This window comes from Elephas maximus, chromosome 22 (genome assembly GCF_024166365.1).
Source record: "Elephas maximus indicus isolate mEleMax1 chromosome 22, mEleMax1 primary haplotype, whole genome shotgun sequence".
In the NCBI taxonomy this organism is placed as follows: Eukaryota; Metazoa; Chordata; class Mammalia; order Proboscidea; family Elephantidae; genus Elephas; species Elephas maximus.
Genome location: NC_064840.1, coordinates 25,995,809 through 26,021,700, shown reverse-complemented (window position 1 = coordinate 26,021,700; position 25,892 = coordinate 25,995,809). Strand labels below are relative to the sequence as shown.

The following is a 25,892-nucleotide window of genomic DNA, read 5'->3' as shown; positions in this document are numbered from 1 at the left end:
AACCAGGCGAGCCTGACGCACTTCCGGGACCGCCCCTCGGCGTGGCGTGGCTTCCCCTCCCTCCCCCGCTGGTACTGGTTTCACGCGACGCCGTTGCCATGGCAGCGGTTCGGGCGCCTTACCTGGGGTTTCCGGGGATCCAGGGAGCCGCAGGCGTGCCAGGGCCAGATACATGAGCCGGCCAGATTCAGGGGCTGAGGCCACGAAGCTGAAGACAGGTGAGATGTCCTACATCTCCCCGCCAGCCGCTCCCCGCACACACCGTGCCTCCCTGGCCCCTCATTTACTCCACGCCTGTTTCCCGCTCACTTAGACCCGCCTCCCAAGGCCCCTCAGACCGCCTCCTCAAAACTTCGCCTCCCTGCTGCCTTAACCCTTCTTATTCGCTTTAGACCGGCATCCTCCAACCCCCTCAACCCCCTTTAAAGTCACAGACCCTAACTCTCTCTGGTCTCTTTCTCGCGGCCCGCCTTTTTTAGGTTCCACTCCCTTCTCTCCATGCCCTCCTCTCTCCATAGGCCCGCCCTCAAACCCCACTGGTGAGTCCCTGCTGACCACGCCCTTCGCTCCCTCGAATCCTGTCCCTTTCGCTTCCCCTCCCGAAGCCCCCTCAACCCTGGCTCCTTTCCCCTCAACCCTGGCTCCTTTCCCCTCCCTCCTGGCTCCAGAATGCGGGGAAGGGGTTCTGAGCAGTGCCTGAACCTGTTTTCTCACCTGTGAAATAAGGGTGATAGATGGTCTCCATCATACACACACTATAGCTGGGTTGTGTCATTGTTGTTATAATTAATCGAGAATACAAACGACAGCTAGGATTTACTGAGCATTCACCATGAGCTGGACCCTGTGCCCAACACTTTATGTACATTCTATCATTTATCCTTTTTAGCAACCGATTTATAGATGAGGACAGTGGAGTTCAGAGTTAGCACAATGGGAATCCAAACCCAGGCCAGACTTTCTCCTCTACAAGTGCAATTTGTTATTCCTGTCTTCACTGGTCCCCTCAGTGTCTCCAAGGATCCAGGCAAGGTTCCTTCAGTGTCTCCAGGGATCCAGGCAATTAGCATTCCCCGAGTTAGAGACTGACAGCTGGTTTTAGCGATTCCAAAGTGTTTGCACGGTGGTGACCTTGATTCTGACCAAGGTAGGCGTAATCTTTACCAATGACGTAGGGTACTAGAACTCAGAGAGGGAAATGGGGCTTCAATATTGAATGGAAGGGGAGGCAAAAGCTTGCATTGAGGTCATGGAAGCTCCATAGACACATCCAAACTCCCTGAGGGACCCAGCTGCTGCTGGGCTGAGGACTGTGGGGACTGTGGCCTCAGGAACATCTAGCTCAATTGGCATAACACAGTTCATAAGGAAAATGTTCTACATTCTACTTTGGTGAGTAGCGTCTGGGGCATTAAAAGCCTGTAAGTGGTCATCTAAGATTGGTCTCACCCCTTCGGGAGCGAGGGAGAATGAAGAAAGCTAAAGATACAAAGGAAAGATAAGTCCAGAGGACTTAATGGACCACATTTACCACTACCTCACCAGACCCCACAACCATCACTGACTGCTCTCACAGGGATCACAATAGAGGGTCCTGAAAAGAGCTGGAGAAAAATGTAGGAAAAAATTCTGACTCAAAAAAGACCAGACTTACTGGCCTGACAGAGACTGGAGAAACCCTGAGAGTATGGCCCCCAGATACCCTTTTAGCTCAGTAATGAAGTCACTCCCAAGGTTCATCCTTCAGCCAAAGATTAGAAAGGCCTATAAAACAAAACAAGACCAAAGGGGCACACCAGCCCAGGGGCAAGGACTGGAAGGCAGGAGGGGACAAAAAAAGCTGGTAATAGGGAACTCAGGGTCCGGACAGGAGAGTGTCATGGGGTTGTTAACCAATGTCATAAAACAATATGTGTACTGTTTAATGAGAAACTAATTGGCTCAGTAAACCTTCATCTAAAGTACAATTAAAAAAAAAAAAAAAGCTTGCCTTGAGCCAGGGGGAGCTGAGGAGACACAAGTTAGCTGCTGCTCCTACCTATTGGCAGTGCTGGCTTAATTGGTGACTATCACTTTTGTGGCCATAGGTACAGTGGATGGTGCAGGGCTGCAGCTCCAGGCTGAGGAATTACAGAGAAAATCCTTATCAAGTCTGCTTTACTTGACATGATTCTCAAACCATGCGTATATTTGCATATCCCCAATTTTCAGAAAAACAATATAAAGTAATTTTAGGTGTTTTTCAATGTTATGTTTTCCTATTGTATATTCTCGTTGCTTTGCCAGAATCTAAGGGGCATTGATACCTAAGATGCCCCCAAATAGCAGCTATAGTGATTTGAAGGTGGACAGATTGGTGTTTCATTGTGTCTTCAAGAAGCAAGCCCATGAGTTCCAGGCACTTTGCCACCTGCATATATCTCTGCCCAAGTTGGGGCTTCTTGCTTCTTTCATTTGTCTCCTTCCCCACCCCCCACCATTATGGGAGGGAAACCCAGAATGTTTCAGTCTGTTTTTTTCCATTGGTGTTTTCCTCACTCCTTAGGGACATAAAATCTCTTGAGCAGCAAAATCTCATGACAGGTCAGTGCCTGTGAGGGATGTGGCCCATTCTAGAACAGTGCATGCATATGCCTGCCAAGCGGCAGACGCACATGGCCTTCCCAACCGTGTAGGTGAAGCCCATGGAGCTCACAGACCCAAGGCTGACCCACAAAAGAGACCCTCAGACATGGATGGTGGGTCCTTGAGGACATGGCTCTATGTACCCTCCTCAGTCCCCAGTTCTTCACGTGGTGCCCGGTGTGTAGTAGGTTCTCAGTCCACAGTTGTTAAATGAAGAGACAGTGTCGGATCCTCCACACCTGCACATTCCAATACTGTGGCCACCAGCCCATGTGACTGTCAAGCATTTAAATTGGTGGCTGGTCCAAGTTGAGATGTTCTATATCAAATACACACTGGCTTTTCAGGCTTAATAAAACAAGAAATGAAGAATATCTCCTTAATAACTTTATATTGATTTCATGTTGAAATGAGAGTATTTTGGATTGTTGTTGTTATTGTTGTTAGGTGCTGTTGAATTGGCCTGAACATAGTGACACTGTGTACAACAGAACAAAACACTGCCTGGTCCAGCGCCATCCTCACCAGCGAAGCTAAGGTTCAGCCCGTTGTTGCAGCCACTGTATCAGCCCATCACATTGAGGGTTTTCCCCTTTTCCACTGACCCTCCACTTTACCAAGCACAACGTCCTTCTCCAGGGACTGATCCCTCCAGATAGCATGTCCAAAGTATGTAAGAAGTCTTGCCATCCTCACTTCTAAGGAGCATTCTGGCTGTACTTCTTCCAAGACGGATTTGTTCGTTCTTCTGGCAGTTCATGGTATATTCAATATTCTTCACAAATACCATTAATCAAAGGTGTCAATTCTTCGGTCTTCCTTATTCATTGTCCAGCTTTCACATGTATATGAGGTGATTGAAAGTACCATGGCTTGCATCAGGCACACCGTAGTCCTCAAATTGACGTCTTTGCTTTTGCACACTTGTCTTTTGCAGCAGATTGGCCCAATGTAATAAGTTGTTTGGTTTCTTGAGTGCTGCTTCCATGGGCATTGATTGTGGATCCAAGTAAAATGGAATTCTTGACAACTTCAGTATTTTCTCTGTTTGTTATGATGTTGTTTATTGGTCCAGTTGTGAGGATTTTAGTTTTCTTTATGTTGAGATGTCATCCGAACTGAAAGCTGTAGTCTTTGATCTTCATCAGTAAGGACTTCAAGTCCTCTTCCCTTTTCAGCAAGCAAGTTGTGTCATTTGCATATTGCAGGTTGTTAATACGTCTTCGACTAGTCCCGATGCCACGGTTTTCTTCATGTAGTCCAGCTTCTCAGATTATTTGCTAGGCATGCAGTTCGAATAAGTATGGTGAAAGGATACAACCCTGATGCACACCTTTCTTGATTTTAAACCATTCAGTATCCCTTTGTTCTGTTTGAATGACTCTCTCTTGTTCAATGTACATGTTCTGCATGAGCACAATTAAGTGTTCTGGAATTCCCATCCTTCACGATGTTATCCATAATTTGTTATGATCCACTCAGTCGAATGCCTTGCATAGTCAATAAAACACAGGTAAATATCTTTCTGGTATTCTCTGCTTTCAGCCAGGATCTATCTAACATCAACAATGCTATCCCTTGTTCCACATTGTCATGGATTGAATTGTGTCCTCCCAAAATATGTGTTAACTCAGTTATGCCATGATTCCCAGTATTGTGTGATTGTCCACCATTTTGTCATCTGATGTGCTTTTTCTGTGTGTTGTAAATCCCGTCTCTATAGATATTAATAAGATGGGATAATCTTAATTATGTTGATGAGGCAGGACCCAATCTATAAGGTTAGATTTTGTCTTAAATAACTCTCTTTTGAGATATAAAAGAGAAAAGCGAGCAGAGAGACATGGGGACCGTATACCACCAAGAAACAAGAGCCAGGAGAATAGCGCATCCTTTGGACCTGGGGTCCCTGCGCTGAGAAGCTTCTGGTCCAAGGGAAAATTAATGACAAGGACCTTCCTCCAGAGCCGACAGAGAATGCTTTGCTCTGGAGCTGGTACCCCGAATTTGGACTTCCAGCCTCCTAGGCTGTGAGAGGATAAATTTCTGTTTGTTAAAGCCATCTACTTATGGTATTTCTGTTATAACAGCACTAGAGAACTAAGACACACATCCTCTTCTGAATCAGATTGAATTTCTGGTAGTTGCCTATCAATGTACTGCTGCAACTGCTTTTGAATTATCTTCACCAAACTTTTATTTGTGTATGGTGTTAATGATATTGTTCTATAATTTCTGCATTGTTTTGGCTCACCTTTCTTTGGAATGGGCACAAATACAAATCTCTTCCAGCCGATTGGCCAGGTAGTTATCTTCCAAAATTCTTGGCATAGACGGGTGAGCACCTCCAGTGCCGCATCCATTTGTTGAAACATTTCAACTGTTATTCCATTAATTCCTGGACCCTTGTTTTTCACCAGTGCCTTCAGTTCAGCTTGTACTTCTTCCTTTAGTACCATCTGTTCTTGATCATACGCTACCTCATGAAATGGTTGGACATTGACAACTTCTTTTTAGTACAATGATTCTGTGTATTCTTTCCATCTTCTTTTGATGCTTCCTGCATTGGTAATATTTTACCCATGGAGTCCTTCAGTATTGCAACTCAAGGATTAAATTTTTTTCTTCAGTTCTTTCAGCTTGAGAAATGCCGATCATGGTCTTACCTTTTGGTTTTCTAACTCCAAGTCTTTTCACATTTCCTTATAATATTTTACTTTGTCTCCCCAAGCCACCCTTTGAAATCTTCTTTTCAACTCTTAATTCATCATTTTTTCCTATATTTTTAGCTACTCTACATTTAAGAGCAAGTTTCTAAGTCTCTTCTTTTTTTTTTTTATTGAACTTTAGATGAAGGTTTTCAGAACAAACTAGTTTCTCATCAAACAGTGCACACATTGTTATATGACGTTGGTTAACCCCACAACCTGTCAACACTCTCCCTTCTCATCCCTGGGTTCCATATTACCAGCTGTCCTGTTCCTTCCTACCTTCCAGTCCCTGCCCCAGGGTTGGTGCGCCCCTTCAGTCTTGTTTTCTTCCATGGGACTGTTCAACCTTTGGCTGAAGGGTGAACCTCGGGAATAACTTCATTACTGAGCTGAAAGGGTGTCCGGGGGCCATACTCTCCAGGTCTCCAGTCTCTGTCACGCCAGCGAGTCTGGTCTTTCTTTTTGAGTTAGAATTTTGTTCTACATTTTTCTTCAGCTCTGTCTGGGACCCTCTATTATGATCCCTGTCAGAGCAGTCAGTGGTGGTAGCTGGGCACCATCTAGTTGTACTGGACTCTGTAATGGAGGCCGTGGTAGATGTGGTCCATAGCCCTTTGGACTAATCTTTCCCTTATGTCTTTAGTTTTTTCATTCTTCCTTGCTCCCAAAGGAGTGAGACCAGTGGAGCCGCTCACAGGCTTTTAAGACCCCAAACGCTACTCACCAAAGTAGAATGTAGAACATATTCTTTATAAACTCTATATGCCAATTGAGTAGATATTCCCTGAGACCGTGGTCCCCACAGCCCTCAGCCCAACGATTCGGTCCCTCAGGGATTTTGAATGTGTCTGTGGTGCTACCATGGCCTTCCCTTGTACAGGTTGTACTGGCTTCCCCAGTATTGTGTACTGTCTTACCCTTCACCCAAGTTACCACTTATCTATTGTCTATAAAGTGTTTTTCCATCCCCACCCCCACTCCCTTGTAACCATCGAGTATTGTTTCTTTTTGTATGTAAACCTTTTCATGAGTTTTTACAGTCGTGGTCTCATACAATATTTGTCCTTTTGTGACTGACTTATTTCACTCAGCATAACGTCCTCCAGATGCACCCATATTATGAGATGTTTCACAGATTTGTTGTTCTTTAGCGTTGCATAGTACTCCATTGTGTGTATTTACCACAGTTTGTTTATCCATTCATCTGTTGATCGGCATCTGTGTTGTTTCTATCTTTTTGCTATTTTGAACAATGCTGCAGTGAACATGGGTGTACATATATCTATTCATGTGACAACTCTTATTTCTCTAGGATATATTCCTAGGAGTGGGATTGCTGGATCAAATGGTGTTTATATTTCTAGCTTTCTAAGGAAGCACCATATTGTTTTCCAAAAAGGGTTGTATTGTTTTGCATTCCCACCACCAGTGCGTAAGAGACCTGATCTCCCCTCATCCTCTCCAACATTTGTTATTTTCTGTTTTATTGATTCGTGCCAGTAATGCCTGTGTGAGATGGTATCTTATCATGGTTTTCATTTGCATTTCTCTGATGGCTAGAGATTGTGAGTATTTCCTCTTGTGTCTGTTGGCTGCTTGAATGTCTTTGGTGAAGTGTCTGTTCGTTTCCTTTGCCCATTTTTTAATTGGATTATTTGTCTTCTTGTTGTAGAAGTATTGGATTTTCTTGTAGGTTTTTGAAATTAGACCTTTATCTGATTTGTAATAGCCAAAAACTTTTTACTAGTCTGTAGGTTCTCTTTTTATTCTTTTGGTGAAGTCTTTTGATGAACTTAAGTGTTTAATTTTTAGAAGATCCCAGTTATCTACCTTATCCTCTGGAGTTTGTATGTTGTTGGTTATGATTTGTACCTGTTAATGCTGTGTTTAGGGCCTTTAGTGTTGATTCCATTTTTTCTTCTATGAACTTCATGGTTTTTGGCTTTATATTTAGGTCTTTGATCCACCTCGAGTTTGTTTTTGTATATAGTGTGATGTATTGGTCCTGTTTCATTTTTTTGCAGATAGGCATCCAGTTTTGCCAGCACCATTTGTTAAAGACTGTCTTTTCCCCATGTGATGGACTTTAGGCCCTTGTCAAAGATCGGGTGACCATAGGTGGATGGAGTTACACCTGGGTTATCAATTCTGTTCCTTTGGTCAATATGTCTGTCATTGTACCAGTACCAGGCTGTTTTGACTACCGTAGCTGTATAGTAGGTTCTGAGGTCAGGTAGTGCGAGTCCTACTTTATTCTTCTTCTTCAATACTGCTATACTTATCCGGGGCTTCTTCCCTTTCCATATGAAGTTAATGATAAGTTTTTCCATCTCTTTGAAGAATGTTCTTGGTATTTGGATTTGCACTGTATTTGTAAGTCACTTTGGGTAAAATTGTCACTTTCATCATGTTGAGCCTACCTATCCATGAGCATGGTGTTTTTCCATTTACGTAGATCTCTTTTGGTTTCTTGCAGTAGTGTTTTGTAGTTTTCTTTGTATAGGTCTTTTACATCCCTGGTTAGATTTATTCCCAAGTATTTTATTTTTTTAGGGGCTATTATAAATGGTATTTTTTCCTGATTTCCTTTTCATTGTTCTCTTTATTGGTGTGTAGAAATCCAACTGATTTTCGTATGTTTATTTTGTATCCTGAAACTCTGCTGAATCTGTCAGTTCTAGTAGTTTTTTTGTAGAGTCTTTCGGATTTTCTAAGTATAATATCATATCATCCGCAAACAGGACAGTTTAACTTCTTCATTACCAATTTGGATTCCCTTTATTTCTGTTTCTTGCCTTATTGCTCTAGCTAAGACTTTCCAACACAATGTTAAGTAGGAGTGGTGATAAAGGGCATCTTTGTCTTGTTCCTGTTCTCAAGGGGAATGTTCAGCCTCTTCATTGAGAATGATGTTGGCCATTGGTTTTGCATAGATGCCCTTTATTATGTTGAGAAATTCCCCTGCTATACCTATTTTACTGAGAGTCTTTATCAGGAATGGGTGTTGGACTTTGTCAAATGCCTTTTCTGCATCCATTGAGATGATTGTGTGATTCTTTTCTTTCCTTTTATTTATGTGGTGGATTACATTGATTGATTTTCTAATGATGAAACATCCTTACATACCTGGGATGAATCCTACTTGGTCGTGGTGTATTTTTTGATATGATGCTGAATTCTATTGGCTAGAATTTTTGCATCTATACTCATGAGAGATACTGGTTTGTAATTTTCTTTTGTTGTGGTGTCTTTGCCTGGTTTTGGTATCAGGGCTATGCTGGCTTCATAAAATAAATTTGGAAGTGTCGCTTCCTTTTCTATATCCTGAAATAGTTTGAGTAGTACTGGTGTAAGCTTTTCTCTGAGTGTTTGGTAGAATTCTCCAGTAAAGCCATCTGAGCCAGGGATTTTTTGGGGGGGAGTTTTTTTATTACATTACTAATCTCTTCTCTTGTTATGGGTCTGTTCAGATTTTCAACATCATTTTGTGTTAGTTTGGATAGGTAGTGTGTTTCTAAAAATTTGTCCATTTCCTCTAGGTTTTCAAATTTGTTGGAGTATAGTTTTTCATAATACTCTGTTATGATCCTTTTTATTTCAGTTGGGTCTGTTGTCCCCCATTTCATTTCTTATTTGGTTTATTTGCGTTCTCTCCTGTTTTTCCTTTGTCATTTTGGCCAGTGGTTTCTCGATTTGTTGATCCTTTCAAAGAACCAACTTTTGGTTTTGTTGATTCTTTCTGTTGTTTTTCTGTTCTCTATTTCATTTATTTCTGCTCCGATCATTATTATTTCCTTTCTTCTGGTGGCTGTGGCCTTCTTTTGCTGTTCTCTCTATCTGTGCAAGTCATGTAACTAATGTTTTGATTTTGTCCCTTCTTTTTTGATGTGTGCATCTAGTGCTATAAATTGACCTCTGGGACTGTGTTTGCTGTGTCCCAAAGGTTTTGGTATGATGTGTTTTCATTCTCATTTGATTTCAGGAACTTTTGGATTACATCTTTGATTTTTCCTATTACCCAGTGGTTTTTAAGCAGGGCATTATTCAGTTTCCATGTAATTGATTTTTTTTTTTTTCCTTAGTCTTCCTGTTGTTAATTTCTATTATGATGGCATTGTGGTCAGAGAAGATGCTTTGTATTATCTCAATGTTTTGGATTTTGTTGAGGGTTGCTCTGTGGCCTAAGATGTGGTCTATTCTGGAGAATGTTCCTTGTGCATTGGAGAAGAAATGTATACTTTGCAGCCATTGGGTGGAATGTTCTATGTATGTCTATAAGATCAAGTTGGCTGATTGTGCCCTTTAAGCTCTTCTGTATCTTTATAGACTTTTTTTCTAGATGTTCTGTCCTTTACTGAGAGTGGTGTGTTGAAGTCTCCTACTGTTATTGTGAAACTGTCAATTCCTGTTTTCAGTGCTGTCAGAGTTTGTTTTATGTATTTTGGAGCCCTGTCATCGAGTACGTAGATGTTTATTATGGTTAAGTCTTCATGATGGATTGTACCTTTAATCACTATTATAGTGCCCTTGTTTGTCTTTTATGGTGGATTTTGTTTTAAAGTCTGTCTTATCTGCGATTAGTATTGCCACTACTTCTCTTTTTTGGTAGTTATTTACTTGATACACTTTTTTCCATTCTTTGATTTTTAATAAATTTATGTCTTTGTTTCTAAGGTATGTCTCTTGTAGACAACATATTGATGGATCCTGTTTTTTTATCCATTCTGTCACTCTTTGTTTCTTTATGGGTACATTTAGGCCATTTACATTCAGTGTAATTATTGATAGGTGTGAGTTTATTGCTGTCATTTTGTAGTGCTTTCTTTGTGGTAGGAAACCCTGGTGGCATAGTGGTTAAGTGCTATGGCTGCTAACCAAAAGGTCAGCAGTTCAAATCCGCCAGGCACTCCTTGGAAACTCTATGGGGCAGTTCTACTCTGTCCTATAGGGTCGCTATGAGTCGGAATCAACTCAACGGCAGTGGGTCTCTTTGTGGTGCTAACATTTTCCTTGTTCCTCTTACTCTCCTGTGCTGAGTTCCTTTTGTTTGTGGATTTTTTTTTTTCATTTCTTTTGTTTTAGTAGATTTTGTTTTTATTGAGACTAAGTTTTTCTTCTTTATTTTGATGAGTAGGTTTGTTAATTTTCTTTGTGGTTACCTTGAAGTGTACTCTTATGTTCCTAGGTTTGAACCGGTCTGTTATTATTTGTTATCGCCTTGCCTTCTTCTCCATTAGAAAGTTCTATATTGTTTATTCCCTCTTTTATTGTTCCGACATTGTTGACCGTTAAAGATTAACCTCTCTGGTTCCCTGTTGCAATTGTTTTGGTTTTGGATAATCCTTGAGAGTTCATTTCGTAGGTTGGTATCTGGCTGGTACAATCTTGCATCCTAGATTCAGGCTGTGGTCTGATGTTAGTTCTCAGACCAAGGGACTCACTAATAATTCTTCTAAGTTTGGTCTGGTTTTTACATATTCTCTTAATTTCTGTTTATCTAGAAATGTCCTAATTTCACCATCATATTTGAATCAAAGATTTGCAGGATATATTATTCTTGGTTGGCAATTTTTTTCTTTCAATGTTTTATGTATGTCATCCCATTTCCTTCTTGCCTGTATGCCTGTATGGTTTCTGCCGAATAATCAGAGCTTAGTCTTATTGTTTCTTCTCTGTATGTGACTTTTTGTTTTTCTCTAGCTGCTTGTAGGATTTTTTCTTTGTCTTTGGTTTTAGTGAGTGTAATTACGATATGCCTTGGTGTTTTTCTTTTGAAGTCTGTCCTACATAGAGTTCATTGAGCTTCTTGGATGGTCAGCTTTTCATCATTCATGATATTAGGGAAGTTTTCTGTCAGCAGTTCTTCAGTGATCCTCTCTGTGTTTTCTGTTTTCTCTCCCTGTTCTGGAACTCCGATCACTGGCAAATTTTTGCTTTTGATTGTATGCCACATAATTCTCAGGGTTTCTTCATTTTTCTTTGTTCTTTTTTCTGATTTTTCCTCAAACGGAGTTGTATCCAAGTATTTGTCTTCAATTTTGCTGATTCTGTCTTCCATCGTTTCAAACCTGCTCCTCAGCCCTTCTATGACACTGTCCATTTCTGAAATCTTGTTGTTTACCTTTTGGATTTCTAATTGTTGTTTTTGAATGATTTCTAGTTGTGAATTTATTTTGGCATTTTGTTCCTGTATTATTCTCCTGAATTGTTCCATTTTTTTGTCTGTATCTTCCATGAATTTGCCCGCCTTTTACATAAATTTGTCTATTTTTTCCTCATTTTTGCCTGCTTTTTGCTTCAACTCTTGGATTGCTCTGAATATTAGAGATTTGAATTCCCTATCAGGTAGTTCTAGTACCTTTTCTTTTACTGGAAAGTCATCTGGTGTTTTATTTTGGATGTGTACTGGAACCATCCTGTCCTGTTTTTTTAATATGTTTTGATATTGTCTGCTGTCTTTGGGACATTCGGTAGTTATTTTGTTTGTTTGTTTCTCGATTGTAGATTTGTTTTGTCCTGCTTTTTTGTTTTATTTGGTTATGCCTCAGCAGGCAGGTTGTACATTCTTTGCCGTTTGCTGGTCTGTAGTCATGATACTTTTCACCTCCTTGTCCAATGGGCAGGGCCAGTCATTCAGCTGTGGTGCAGCAGGGCAGATCCAGCTGAAGGGGAGGGGCTGAGATGGGCTGTTTGTGGCACGTACTAGGGCCAACAGCGGGGGCCAGGAATCAGTGCTGGGCAGGTTCCAGTAGGCTGCTCAGGGGCGTGATGCTCAGTGCACAGTGCAAATAGGCAGGAAAGAGGGGAGAGGTTGTGATGTGTGGAGCTAATAGGGTTATGGGAAAGAGGAGAGTGAAACGGGAGCCAAAAACAAACAAGCAAACAAAGAAAAAAAAAGAATGCTAAGGGAGATTGCCATTGGAATGGATAGATGAGAAACTGAGAAATGGAGGAAATCAAAAAGGAAAAAAAGAAAGAAAAAATAACTAGATAAAAATTTGGAAAATATAAAAAGAAAAAAAGGAGTCCCAGAGTCCCACCGATGGGGCTGCTAAGACTAGGGAAGTCGCTCCAAGGCTACGCAGTATAGTCTGGCTAGAGGGGATATAGATGCCACACGGCACGAGGTATTCAGGAGACAGGAAAAGAAGATAAGTGTAGAGAGACGAGAACCGAGCAATGGAGAAAGACAGAAAGGGAAAAAGAGAAAAGAGGAGAAAAAAAAAGAAAGAAATGCCCCCAGGAATCTCATCTATGCAGCTGTGCAGATTGGGGGAGTTGCTCCTAAGCTGTGCTGTGCAGCCCAGCTAGAAGGGGCTCTGAAGCTGTGAAAAGAAAAAGAAAACAAACAAAACAGAACAAAGCAAAACAAGGGAAATAAAAGCCCCAGGGCTCCCATCAGTGTGGTGTCACAGGCTGGGGAAGTGGTTCCCCAGCTGAGCATGGCTTCACAGCCTTTCAAGAAGAACCAAAGATAGCACACGGAGGCAGGTATTCCAGAGAAAGGAGGGGGACGTGGTAGGAGGCACAGAAGAAACCAAAAGAGATGAAAAAAACCAACACCAGCTTAGGGGCCCAGCCAGTGTGGGCAGGGCAAATGGAAGCAGCCTAAGGCCAAAGCAATTGCTTCCCAGCCAAGAAACCGCAGCTGGTGGGAAACAGAGGAAGCTGGGGGTAGGGGGAGGAGTAAGGGAGGGGTTAGGAAAGCATACATCGCTTCCTACTGGGTGCTCTGTCTCCTGCTGGGAACTTTGTGAAGCTGCTTTCTCGTACTCCCTGTCCGCTGACCTCTGACATAAAAAAAAAAATCCAGGTGGCATGGACGCTGCACTTCCTGGCCAGCCAAGCCACTACAGCTAGGCAGAAAGCTTGGTGGTAACAATGTGCGTATAGATTTTTGTAGCAGAAACTAACTTGAACTGTAAACTTTCACTTAAAGCACAATTAAAAAAATTTTTTTTAATTCTACTGTGGCTCACATTACATTTCTTTCTGCTGTGCTGCTCTAAGCAGCATGATGCGAGGATGGAGCACCAATTTTGGATTCAGAATCCCAGCTCCCTGAGTGACCTTGAGCTAACTCCCCAAATTTTCTAAGCCTCAGCTTATCTATAGAAAGGGGGCACTAACACCACCCTGTTTGACATACTGTATTTGGGGACATAAACACATAGTATGTCCTCTAGATGGAGCTAGCACTATTGAAGCGTACCATCTGTGCTCAGGCTCGTGGCCAGCATCCCACCTGTCCTTTCCCTTACCCCATTCTTCCAGCTTGGAACACCCCCTTCTTTTTCCTGGATAGCCCCTCCCTGTTCCCAGGAAGCCCTCCCTGACTGCCTTCTACTCACTCTCACCTTCATCCGTTCCCAGGGACAGAACAGCTGCTCAGGGCTAGACCCTGCATTGGAGACAGGAAGCCAGAGGCCAGCCGGAGAGCTGGACACACTCAGATACTCCAACTCCTGCTCTACGACAGACATCTGCGCAGAGGTGAGGGCAGGGCCCAGTCTTCTGGGAGGCCAGAAAGGCCAGCTCAGCCCTCAGCAACCGTCTCTGGGCACCTGTGAGCTTTCCAGCATCTCTGGGCCCAGGCTGCTGGGTCATACCACAGTGAACTCAAAAGACACGGTCCATTACTCGCAAGGGAGATAGGCCAATGACCACAAATAGTTACTCAAATAATAAGTTAGTTCCAGTGGTGGTGTATGCTGGAAGAAAAAGAAGGGGGTGCTCTGAGAATGTTTAACAGGTGACCTAACCTGGCTTAGAAACCTGGGGAGCTTTCCTGAGGAACAACACTGGATGGAGACCTGAGGGATGTGCTGGTGGTGTCTTATCCAGAGGAAGTGACGGTGGGGGGGCGGGAACATTCTGGGTGATGAGACACAGAGGTGGGGGCAGACCACACAGGGCTGGGAGATCGACCACAGGAAGCATTCTGTCCTTTAGTGCTGTGGAAAGCCATTAAAGTCTTTAAGTGGGGGTGACAGGCTATGAGTTGCCTTCTTAAATGAGCATGCAGTGGACAGAACGGATGGGTGGGGCTGGGCAAGGAGGGAAGCAGGTAGGCTGGGAAGAAATGGGAGGTCTGGAGCAGTGTCCACGAAAGCAACAGGTTCCCTCTGTGGTCTGGATGCAGGATTGGCAGCATCAGATGCCTGGACCTGAGAGTAAGGGAAACAGCATTTGAGGAAGTGCCCAGACTTAGAGAAGCCACAGGGTACTCATAGGGGTGCTGTTTTCTGATAAAAGGGAGGTTGGGGGAAGGGAGGTTTCCCAGCCAGACCTGGATTTGCTGGGTACCAGAAGGGGCCGTGACCTCAATACTGCCCACAGAGCCCCTGCATTTCAGGAAGGGGTAGTGGTACAAGGAGGTTCTTTCTGCAGCTGAGAGATCCAAGAAAGACAAAGGACCTCTGCTGGCAGGATGGGGAGGGCCTGGGGCTCAGCGTCCACACAGCCGCCCAACACCCAACAGCACTGTCTCTGAAACTAACTGCCAGCTCACCCCCGCCCCCGCCAACCCTGCTGGAGGGTAAAACCCCTCCAGCACCAGAACCACATTGGTGGAGCCAGAGCAGTGCCAAGTTCTCCACCTTCAGAGTCAGGGGCCATGAACGGTGCATCCAAATCTCTGTCTTCAGGTGTCCACAGGTTCTGGAAGGTGGGCAAGACGAATTCTCTGTGACCCCAAGGGGAACTGGGGAAGTATAGGAGCTCAGCCATCACCCAAGACAAGGATGGTCCTTGCTGTTGTTCCTACCACTAACATTAACAGTAATGATAGTATGGTTTGAGACCTTTTTCTGGCTGCCTTGCCAGTGCACATGTTCATGTCTTCACAACAACCCAGTCTGGCTACAGACATGCCCTCATTTTACAGCTGAGGCAGTTGGGGCCCAGAGGGGTGCGGTGACTTGTCTGAGGCTGTGCAGCCAAATGCCGGGGCAAGACTCCATAAGATGTAGTGGGCTCTCTGTCACCAGAGAGATGACAGGATAGGTCTCAATAAACACGTCTTCAGGTTTTTCCTCTTACACTTTAGGACTTGTTTCCCACCCCCTGAAAGTCAGTGCATTTTAAATTTTCTTTGCAGACTTTTTATTCTTTTAATCACTCAATCCTCCACTTGCCAATGAGCCTCAACAGTGGGCCAGGCTGCGGGCTGTCCACCCAGAGGAGACCACAGTGAGTCAGGTGGGCTGAGGACCCAGCCTGCAGTGTGGAGACCATTCTGGTGGAGAGTTGTAGTCGGGGGGAGCCCAAAGGGAATATCTTTGCCAGCCTGGTGGTGATCCGGGAACCCTGAAGGGTGAGAGACATTAGCCAGGTGATGGGAATTGGAGGGAAGGCAAGTTTCAGATGGAGGGGACTGATGAACAGGGTTCAGAAGCAAAAGTGCCTGGTGCACATGAGCTGCTGCTCATCGCTGATGGTGGCTGGTGTGGTGAGTATGGCACTGAGAGAGGGGTGACAGGGAAGGTGAGGGATGTGGCCAGAGGTGGTCAGATGGCTTGTGGAAGGCCTTTCTCCCCAGTGTCACCATGATCCTGAGGAGTGGTTGGCCAGCAAGATGTGGTCAGATGGGGTTTGGCCCAGATCTCTGGCAGCTGGAGTTGATCAGGTAAAGCCAGGCCTATGGCCCAGCTGTTAGCTGCTGGAATGGTCCAGGCCAGCAATGACAGTGGCCTGCATACCCTGTCACACTGTAGCTGTAACTCTCCTTCTACGTAGTTGGCAGCTGTCCTGTTCAATGGTCCACCCTGGGAGGGAAGGGCTGTAGGGACATTCTGGTTTACAAGTCTGTCCACCCAGCATTAGTGTAGGGCCTGCACATACAGGGTGTCAGGAGGTACTTGGGAAATGATGGAATCGGAGTGTGGGGCACGGAGCGGGACCTGGGCCTGAGGGCAGGCTTCTCCCAGGGTCTACGGGTAGACTTTGGACCTAGAGCAACGTAGCATATTAGGGTTTTAGGAAGGTTCCTCCAGCAGTGGCCACCTGGCTCTGCTGACAGAGCTCCTTTCTGCCTCCCCAGGAGCTGTGAGGATGGCGCACCTGCTGGGCAGCCAGGCCTGCATGGACAGCCTGCGCAAGGACCTCACCGATCTGCAGGGTGCCATTGTGGATGTGTTCTCCCGTGCCGGGCCTGTGCACTTCCCCTCCTGGAAGTTCCCCGACCGTATGGCCTGTGACGTGGACATGGTGGCCCTGTTGGAGCACTATGACTATGTGCCCAGTGACCCGGAGTTCACGCAGCTATCCCATGTTGTGCTGCTAGAGCTGGTCATTGACAGGTGAGAGCCTCAACCAAACCTGGGTATCTCAGGGTGCTGGCATGTGCCCCTTAAAACTGTAGCAGCCACAGGAGCCCCTCCAGAGGAGGTGATGACAGTCCCCATTGACTGAGCACCTGTCAGGGCCGGATGGGAGCTCAGAGCTCTCCTAGTGATCTCCCACTTCAGTTCCGTTCAGTCCCATTTTATTATCTTTATTTTATATATATATTTTCTAATTTATTTAACGGATCGTGTTGTTGTTGTTAGGTGCCATTGAGTCGATTTCCACTCGTACTGACCCCATGTGAAAGAGCAGAAATGTGTCATAGCGTTTTCTTGGCTGTAAGCTTTTCAGAAGCAGATTGCCAGGTCTTTCTCCCATGGAGCTGCTAGGTGGGTTCGAACTGCCATCCTTTTGGTTAGCAGCCGAGTGCTTAACATTGCACCAGCAGGGCTCCTTTAACAGACCTTAGATATACAGAATTGGATAACCCTAACTCCTGGTTCATGACCAATGTTAATCACTGGTCTACACATAAAAAAAAAAAATTTATAGCCCTTTTTTATTTAATTTTCTATTTAATATTTTATTTGATTTTTTATGTAACTTTCACAGTTGTGAACGCACCACCCACCCAACACGGGAACCAACAGTTTAGCAGTGACTTCTCTTTCCCTGTTGACCACGCCCTACCTTTCCATGGCTTTCTGAGAGGGTCCCACTCTCCTGTGGTTATTGCTTTGCCTTTGTGTGTGTTGAGCTGTGTATCCAGTGGCATGCTGTTTAGTATTAGTTGTTCTCATTTTCTTCTTTATAAAAACGGCATCATACAGCATGTGGTCTTGTACCACATGTGAAATTGTGTACTACAGATTAGTAAGTAAGCACGAGTAAGTCCGTGAGTACCTTGCTTACTGGGTAGCTGGGAACACTCGAGAGGCTGGAGCAGACAGGCTCAAAGGATTGACTTACACTCCAGAAGCTCTGATGTAACCCAGCAGCATGTCCAGGTGATATTGGGGGCTCTGGGCTTCTTTCCTCATCTGCGAAATGGTGGATGCTCATTGCTCTGATAACTAGTACCCCTCAGGAGGCTGTGTTGCCACAGAATGTAGGGCAAGTGACATCACCTCTCTAAGCCTCTGTGTCCTCATCTGTGAAATGGGGATAATAGTAAGTCTTGCCTCAGGAGCAATGAGATGGTGCCTGTGAAGGCCTTGGATGCTGGCTGATGCACAGCCAGCACTTGGCACGTGACGGTCATCATCAGTGACTCTGTGGCTTGATGGGTGGAGAGAGCCCGGCCTGGGAGGGAGGTGCCAAGGGCTCCAATCCCAGCCCCGTTGCCAAGTTGTTGTATTATCTAGGGGAGTCCCCTTCCTTCTCTGGGCCTCAGTGGCCTTGTTTATAGAATGTGGAGTGGACTGGTGCTCTCTGAGGCACTGTCTGGGCCTGACTTCCCTCCATCCCTCCAGCTCCTGCTGGGCTCAGAGCAGAGATCACGCTTCCTGGTCCTTAGCCCCCACCCCCAGCTCACAGGGAGTTGCCAGCCACACTATTGTCCCTGTAACTGCTCCTGGGGGTTTTGTGTGTTGGGGACACCACAGCTGCCACTTGGAGTTTCCATCCCAGGCTGTTTTTCCTGGCATCTTGCGGCTACACTATTCCCTCTTCATGTCACACGGCCAGACACAGGATTGTTTTCCTAACTCCTCGCTGGCCCTGCTGGGAAGAGGCCATTGGATTCTATGCTATCATTTAACATGGTCATCAGCCTTCCACCTCCTGGGGGCTACAACCCAGGCTCCCTGTGCTCAAAAACTGTTGTTGTTTTTGTTAGCTGCTATTGAGTTAGCCCCCGACTCATGGCGTCCCCATGCACAACAGAGTGAAACGCTGCCCAGTCCTGCACCATCCCATCACTGGTTGTGGATCAGACCGTTGTGATCCATAGGGTTTCCACTGGCTGATTTTTCCAAAGTAGATTGCCAGGACTTTCTTCCTATTCTGCCTTAGTCTGGAAGCTTCCCTGAAACCTGTTCAGCATTAGAGCAACACGAAAGCCTCCACTGACAGACAGGTGGTGGCTGCACATGAGGTGCGTTGGCCAGGAAGTGAACCTGGTTCTCCCACATTGAAGGCAAGAATTCTACTGCTGAACCACCAATAACACCCTAATAAAATGGTGGGGGCAGACAGGCAGCACAGATGGGGGAGGGACCTGCCTGAGGACAGAGAAGCCAGGGTTAGCATTGTGAGGCCTGAAGGAGCCCTTGGTATGAAAGCACCATTTGTAACCTGTGAGGAGCTGGGCATGTGTGAGCACAGAACATGCCTTCCTTCTCCATGGCTTTGCACATGCCCTTCCCTCTGTGAGGAATGCCCCTCCCACCCACTTCCTGGTCTGGCCAAGACCTCCTTATCCTTCAAGGCCGAGTTCACTTGTCCTCTCCTCTGTGAAGCTGTCACTGATGTGAGCACACCCATTCCCACCCCCTGCCCACATCTTGCTGAGTTAGTGGAACCTCCTCTGGGCCCCCGTGAGTTTGCAGGACTCTTGGCAGAGGCCGGGTCTGAGACCCAGACAGATTGGGTGCCCTGAGGATGGGGCCATGGTGAAGCATCTCAGGAGCCTGACTCTGGCGCAGAGTGTAGCATTTAAATGGAGTTAAGACTGAGGAGGAAGGTAACACTAGCAGCTCAGCAGTCTCCAACTGTGAGGAGCTGTCTGTCTAAGCAGACAGATCGCTCCGTCCTTCTTCCCCATCCCTCAGAACAGGCCAGGACCAGAGCCTTACAGTTAGCGTCTCTGCCTCTAATTTGGAATTTCAAGGTTGGGTAGAGACCTGCTTATCTTCTCTCTACAGCTCCATTGTCACAGAGCAGCTTGCCCTGTAGCAGAACCTCCTGAAGTAGGCCCAGGGGCCTGTACATGTGCCCCTGCCCTGCTCTCCCCACCCTGTGGCTGTGAGTAGGCTCTGGACCATGTGATAGAAGGCAGCCATGTACCCAGTGCTTTCCAAGTACTTAGGGTACAACTGAGTCAAGACCAGGCCTGGTCTTGAAGCTCTCTGGAGAGCCCCAGTCCAGTGAGGATCAGCCAAACAGAAGTGCTGCCACCAGGAGGTGCAGAAGAGGCCACTGAGAGAAGTCTGGGAGCCAAGAAGGGCTTCCTGGAAAAAGTGACCCTGGCTGGGCTGACCTCTTCAAGTCCCTCATGCCTGGGCCAGCCCTTAGAGCCAGAGGCATGTGGTTCTGTGATGTGCTGGCCTCAGCCCCAGCTTGCCCTGGCATCTCTGTCCACAGGCTCCTGCTGCTGCTTCAGAGCTGTGCAAGCTACCTAGAGAACCTCAGCTCAGAGCAGACCATGCCCCCGGGCCAGGCCTCAGGGCCCTGCATGTCTGTGGGGCTCACAGTGCGGCGCTTCTGGAACACCTTGCTGGGGGTGGGCATGCTCTACCAGCAGGCAGCTCCCCAGGTGGGTTGGCCCCAGCCCTATCCCCTCCCCCTGGTCCTGGCTGGTATCCGTATGTGCTCACCCTCCTGGCCACCCTGCCCTAGCCTCCTAGCACACCATTGTGGGCCCCTGTATTCTGCACTGGGTCCCTACTGTCCATCAGCTACAGTATAAATTCTGGAGCCTCACAAGCCAGTGTAGCACAGTGGTTAAGAACACACACCTTGAAGCATGTCTGGGCTACCTGGCTCAGCTATTTATGCTGTGAAACTTTGGGCCTCAGTTTGTTCATCTGTACAATGGGTACATCCTTATCCCTGAAGACATTGTGGATGATACTGTAATATGAACTCACATCTACTACAGGTTATTCTGTAATCTCACAACCACCCAGTGAGGGAGGACCCAACTACCTTTAGTTTTAGGAGGAAACTAAAGGTGAGAGCAGATTTGGTGACATAAGAAAGCCTGTTAACCAGCAGCTGTTATTATCACTGTCGCCTTCCCAGTACCAGGCATAAAATTGCATCAAACCTACAGGGCAGCTTGGAAAAGGCCCTGGCTTAGTAATTTGTGGGAGCAGGAAGGAGGGAAAGGTTCCCTCTCTCTCATTCGCGTTGGTGTCAGATAGCATCAGGCAGGCTGGTCACCTCCTAGGCCTGTCTACCTCACCTGCCTTCCTTTTCTTTTTCTGATCACAGAAAAGGGCAAACCAGGGGGAGACCCCCACCTCCAAGCCCACAGCCAAGGGTGAGCCAGCCAGGAGCCCTGAATTTGTGACTGCCAAGTTCATCAAGCCTCCTTCCCCAATGCCAGGCTTGTCCCAGACCTGCCAAGAGTCGGACACCATCCCTTCCAGGGTCTCCTTGCAGTGTCCAGCCAGAACTGCTGAGAACACCAGGAGTGTCTACTCCCAGACGGTTGAGACGGCCCTAGTGCCCTGTGATGCGTGCACCAGCGTCCAGGGCAGCTTGCAGGAGGTGGGCAAGGTGGTCATCAGCCTCTGTCAGGGCCAGAACCTACCCTCGTCTTTAGACCAGTTCCAGCAGCTGGTGCAGGACAGCATGGGGCTCAGGCCACTGCCAGCCGCCACTGTGGGCCGCTGGGTGGCAGAACAGAGCAAAGACCTGATGCGCATCAGTAAGCATGTGGGGGCCCTTGCTCAGCTTGTCGGGCCCCTCAGAGCCCAGCTGGAGGAGGCCGAGGGGCAGAAGGATGGACTCAGGAAGCAGGTGGACGAGCTGGGGCAGATGCTGCAGCAGGAGCAGGAGGCGCGGCGGCAGCAGGCAGAGGAGGCTGAGCAGCGCCTGGTGGAGTGGAAGTGTGACAAGCAGCAACTGCTTGCAGGTCTGTGCCCCAGAGGCCAGATCCTTAGTGGCCCAGAGGCTCTGCCACAGTCTTAGCGGGGGCTTTCCCGAAGCAGACCCTAAGACAGGGCTCCTAGTACAAGTAGTATGCGTGAGAGGACAGGGAAACCTGGGCTGGGGAGTGGGGAAAAGAGACAGGGAAGGAAGGCAGCAACAATGGGTACATTTACGAGGCCCATCACATTGTGAGCAATTGGAGCTGCATCCCACTGGGGAACACTGAGACTGTGGAGAGCACATGCCTCAGAGTTACTCTGCCAGAGGGATGAGGGCACTGGGGTGTTTATCCACATACTCCTACTAGGCAGTGAGGATTACTCCTGGGGCAGTGATCCCTTAGCATTTCCAGCCAAGCAGAGCAGCATCTGCAGGTTGGCAAAAGCCATCAGGCAAAGAGATACGGCTATTGGAATGGGAGGTTGGCCAGTGCCCACTGATAGATTTGGGTAAGTCACTGCCCTCTCTGAGCCTCACTGTCATTCTCCATGGAGAATACTGAGGCCAGAGAGGTGTAGAGACACGGCAGCCAGCCAGTAAGAAGCAGAGTAGACGGGCCTAGCTCTCCTGGCACTGTCCCAGAGTCCTCCTACAACCCTGCGCAGCCCCTCGACAGGGCTATGGCTGCCTCCCCACTGCAGGGTGTGCGGGGCATGAAGGTAGCCAGCCGGGCCCAAGAGTGTCTCTGAAGGGCCTCTCTTGGCTGCTGTAGAAACAAGTGACCTAAAGAAGAAGGTGGCAGTCCTGGAGGGGGAGCTGAAGCAAAAGCAGGAGTCCACACAGGCTATAGGTAAGGAGCCACTGTTTGTTCCCTGGGCTTATAGGGCAGATGTAAAAAAGGAGCCACAAAGGAGGGTATGTACCGCTTGGTCACACTGTTGGGTGAGGGCCCGAACTAGAGTGTCACCTCTTCCCCAGAGAGTGCCTCCCATTTTCTAACCCCCCTGAGGCAGGATTTAGAGCCCTCACTTGCCCTGGATGAAAGGCAGTGCTGGGACTCACACCTAGTGCTCTCCTACCCGAACCGTTCTCACACCTGGTCAATCCCGCAGAGGTAAAGGCCCAGCAGCTGCAGGAGGAGGCAGAGCTCCGAGTGGCGGCTGAGAAGCAGGTGCAGCAGCTGGAGGGGCAGGTGCAGCTGCTGGCGGGGCGGCTGGACGGGGCCAGCCAGCAGATCCGCTGGGCCAGCACAGAGCTGGACAAAGAGAAGGCCCGCGTGGACAGCATGGTCCGCCACCAGGAGGTGAGGCCAGGTGCCTTTCTTGCCCCCTGGATGCCTACCACGTGGGCTTTAGGGAGAGAGGCTCCACAGGCGTGGAGGGGGCCCATCTGGGCAGGGCACCCACTCCCCAGTACACAACCAAAATTGGGGTTGACTCACCTTTATGGAGGTCCTTCCCCGAGCTAAATGTGGAGGGATGGTGACCCAGGGACCAGTAAGGCCAGGTGAGGCCAGGACCAGCAGAGGTGTCATAAACAGCTCTCCTACCAGATGACTGGTTGGACCAGGGAAAGTGCTGCAGGGTCCCAGAGCAGGATGGCCATGTCTGCTTGTTGGAATCCAGAAAGTTTCTGGGAGGAGGTGGATGCCAAAGGCTGGTGGTTGGGCCATCAGCCTGAGGAAGTATGAGGAGGGCAGAGCATGAGCCACAGCCCAGGGCCCAGGTGCTGCTGTGCCCCCATGTACAGACAAGGCACAAGGCAGCCAGAGGTCCCATAGCTTCCTTGTTCCCACACAGCTGGCCCATCCCTGTGGGCCTCACAGCCTCCCTGGCCCCTCACCCTCCTCAGTCCCTGCAGGCCAAACAGAGAGCCCTGCTGCAGCAGCTGGACAGCCTGGACCAGGAGCGTGAGGAGCTGCGGGGCAGCCTGGATGAGGCCGAGGCCCAGCGGGCCCAAGTGGAGGAGCAGCTGCAGAGCCTGCAGAGCGAGAGGGAACAGGGGCAGTGCCAGCTCCTGGCCCAGCAGGTGGGGGCAGGGTGAGGGCATGGGTGTGTGCCTCCCTCCAGCCAGCTGAGTGCATACGGGCCTGTCCCATGCCCATGTGTGTATGTGTCAGGGGTCGGGGGTGTACCTGGGGATCCAGGCGTGAGCCTTCTGCTGCCCTAGGAGCTGCTACAGAGCCTGCAGTGGGAGAAGCAAGGCCTGGAGCAGGCAACGACGGACCTGCGACTGACCATCTCGGAGCTGGAACGGGAGCTCCTGGAGCTGAAGGAGCGGGAGCGGCTGCTGGTGGCTTTCCCGGACCTGCACAGGCCCCTTGAGGCCCAGATCCAAAGTAGGGGCCCGGGGATATTGCAGAGGGCTCACCTGGGCAGGATGCTGCAGTGGAAGCCACAGACCAGAGGAGAGCAGTCAGCAATGCGGCCCCCTGGGGAGGAGGGACCTGACCCCTGGGCCCCGTGACACACAGGGGCTTTACACCATCTGAATCCTCTACGTGGATGGGGAAACAGCAGCCCAGAGAGGCAAGGCGACTGCCAACGGTCATGCAGCCGAATTCAGACACAGGTCTCTGCCTCTGAGGCCCATGCTCCTAACCACACCAACGCTAGCCTTCACTCAGCCTCCTTGTGTCTCCCTTTCTGGCATCTTGTCAAACCACACCACAGGCCCAGCTCCAGGGGTATACCCCCAGGGCTGTCTGGTGTCCTTGAATCCCATGACAGACAAGTGCTAGGCATCTGTCTCGGCACAGGACTGGGTACCAGGCAACCTGGGTTCTTGTCCCAGGTCCTCCAGCCCTGTAGTGCTGAGCTCCCTCATGGTAGAGTAGGGTGAACCCATCATCAGAGCTGTCAGGAAGATCCACCACGGTTTAGTGGCCATGGTAAGTTATCCTCCTGACTGTGGACTGCATGCCAGGCCCATCTGTTGCCCTCACAACCGCCCTGTGAGACAGATAGCAGCTGCTTTCTAAAGATCAGGAAGCCAAGAACCAGAGAGGGCAGCAACCTGCTCATGTCTGTGGTACCATGAGCTGGAAGCATCCACCACCACCAAAGCAATGGGAAAAATTGCTGAATCCCGTGACTCACAGATTCTGAGTCTGACTCTGTCTGACCTTGGAGAGCTCACTCTGTCTCTGTGGCCTTCCGGAAACAAAGTGTGGGAAGAGACCCATTCCCTTGCTTAGGCCCCACCCAGCTTAGATTCTACAGTGCTGTGGTCATCTTCCTGCTGGGTGGGAAGAGGGAGGCAGGGTCTTGCGAGAGGGTCAGGTGGGAGGTCCAGGGACTGGCCCTGCCTAGCTCCCCTGTGCCTGCAAGCCACCCACCCAAGGGGCACACAAATGGGTATGTCTGCTCTCTGAGGTCCTTTCCCATCTGGTGCAAGAGGCAGGCCTGGTGGGGTGGGGTTCCAGATAGTGTGTGCCCCACAGGCTCTGGCAACGTCACGGACGACATGGAGAGGCAGGTGCAGGCCAACAGCATCCGCATCCGGGTCCTGCAGGAGGAGAACGGGAGGCTCCAGGCCATGCTGTCCAAAATTCAGGAGGCAGCCCAGCAGGGGGGCCTCAAGGTGGGCAGCCCGGCCCCCCACCTGAGAAGGTGGGCCCTCAGTGACCTGGAGGAGGCTCCCCACCCAGCAGAGCTTATCACACTCCACCCTGGGAACCTGTCAGGCTCTCATCCCATGGGGCTTTAGGCTGGGCTTCTGTGAAGCTGCCACGTCTTCCGCTTATACAGAAGGCATAAGGAGAGTATGGGCCCATTTATTCCCGGCTCCAAATCCTTCTTCGTAGCCCTTCGTACCTTTATTCCACGCTAATCAGGAGCTGTGTTGGAAAGCAAACCTCCTGACACTTAATGCCTGTGGCTTAGGATGGGCCCTGGAAGCTTCCCAAACTCTGCCCCTTGGTGGAAGGGGTTGTGAGTTCGGGCTCATGCTGTCCACCACCTCTAACTATGTCACCGTCTCTGTAAAGTGGGGAGGGGACTATTGGGTCTCTCTGACCGTGGCCTTCTTTACAGCTGATCCCCCAGGACCAGCTCTGGTCCCCTCTCACTAAGGGAACCCCAGGAACAGCACGCCCAGCCCGGAGAGCCTCCCCAGGGTGAGTGAGGCTTTTGCCAGAGGTAGCAGGTGGGGTGGGTGGTCCAGGCTCACTCACAGGGGGCTCCTGTGGTCTGATCTTCCCACAGGTCCCTGGGCAGGCGGCCCCCACCTGGCAGCAGGACAAGCAGTGCAGGCAGGACCCTGTCAGGCCAGTCCGGAACATCCCTATCTCAGCAGCCTGGCAGCCGGCCCAGCAAGTCCTCCCTGGAGGATGTGCCTCACTCAGCCATCTGCTCCCAGAACCCTATCCACGCCTTGGCCAGGCTGAGACGGAGACTCTCACCCTGCCGGGGCCAGGCCAGCTCTGCACACCAGCCCCAGGAGCGACCTATGTAGCCTGCTGCGGCAGCGGGGCTCAGTGGGGGCAGGTGGCTAGCAACCCACCCAGTACAA

At 48.6% G+C, this 25,892-nt stretch overlaps 1 protein-coding gene across 1 annotated transcript; it reads left to right on the top strand.

The window, feature by feature from the left end:
- The first annotated feature begins 5 nt into the window (after positions 1–5).
- CCDC157 (coiled-coil domain containing 157) lies at positions 6–25,835 on the top strand. Its single transcript, XM_049865467.1, has 12 exons — positions 6–218; positions 13,710–13,829; positions 16,378–16,636; positions 19,926–20,097; positions 20,778–21,423; positions 22,153–22,230; positions 22,493–22,683; positions 23,232–23,408; positions 23,550–23,842; positions 24,512–24,962; positions 25,415–25,497; positions 25,586–25,835. The coding sequence occupies exons 1-12, from the start codon at positions 173–175 to the stop codon at positions 25,833–25,835; spliced, it is 2,766 nt and encodes a 921-aa protein (XP_049721424.1). The 5' UTR covers positions 6–172.
- The last annotated feature ends 57 nt before the right edge of the window (positions 25,836–25,892 follow it).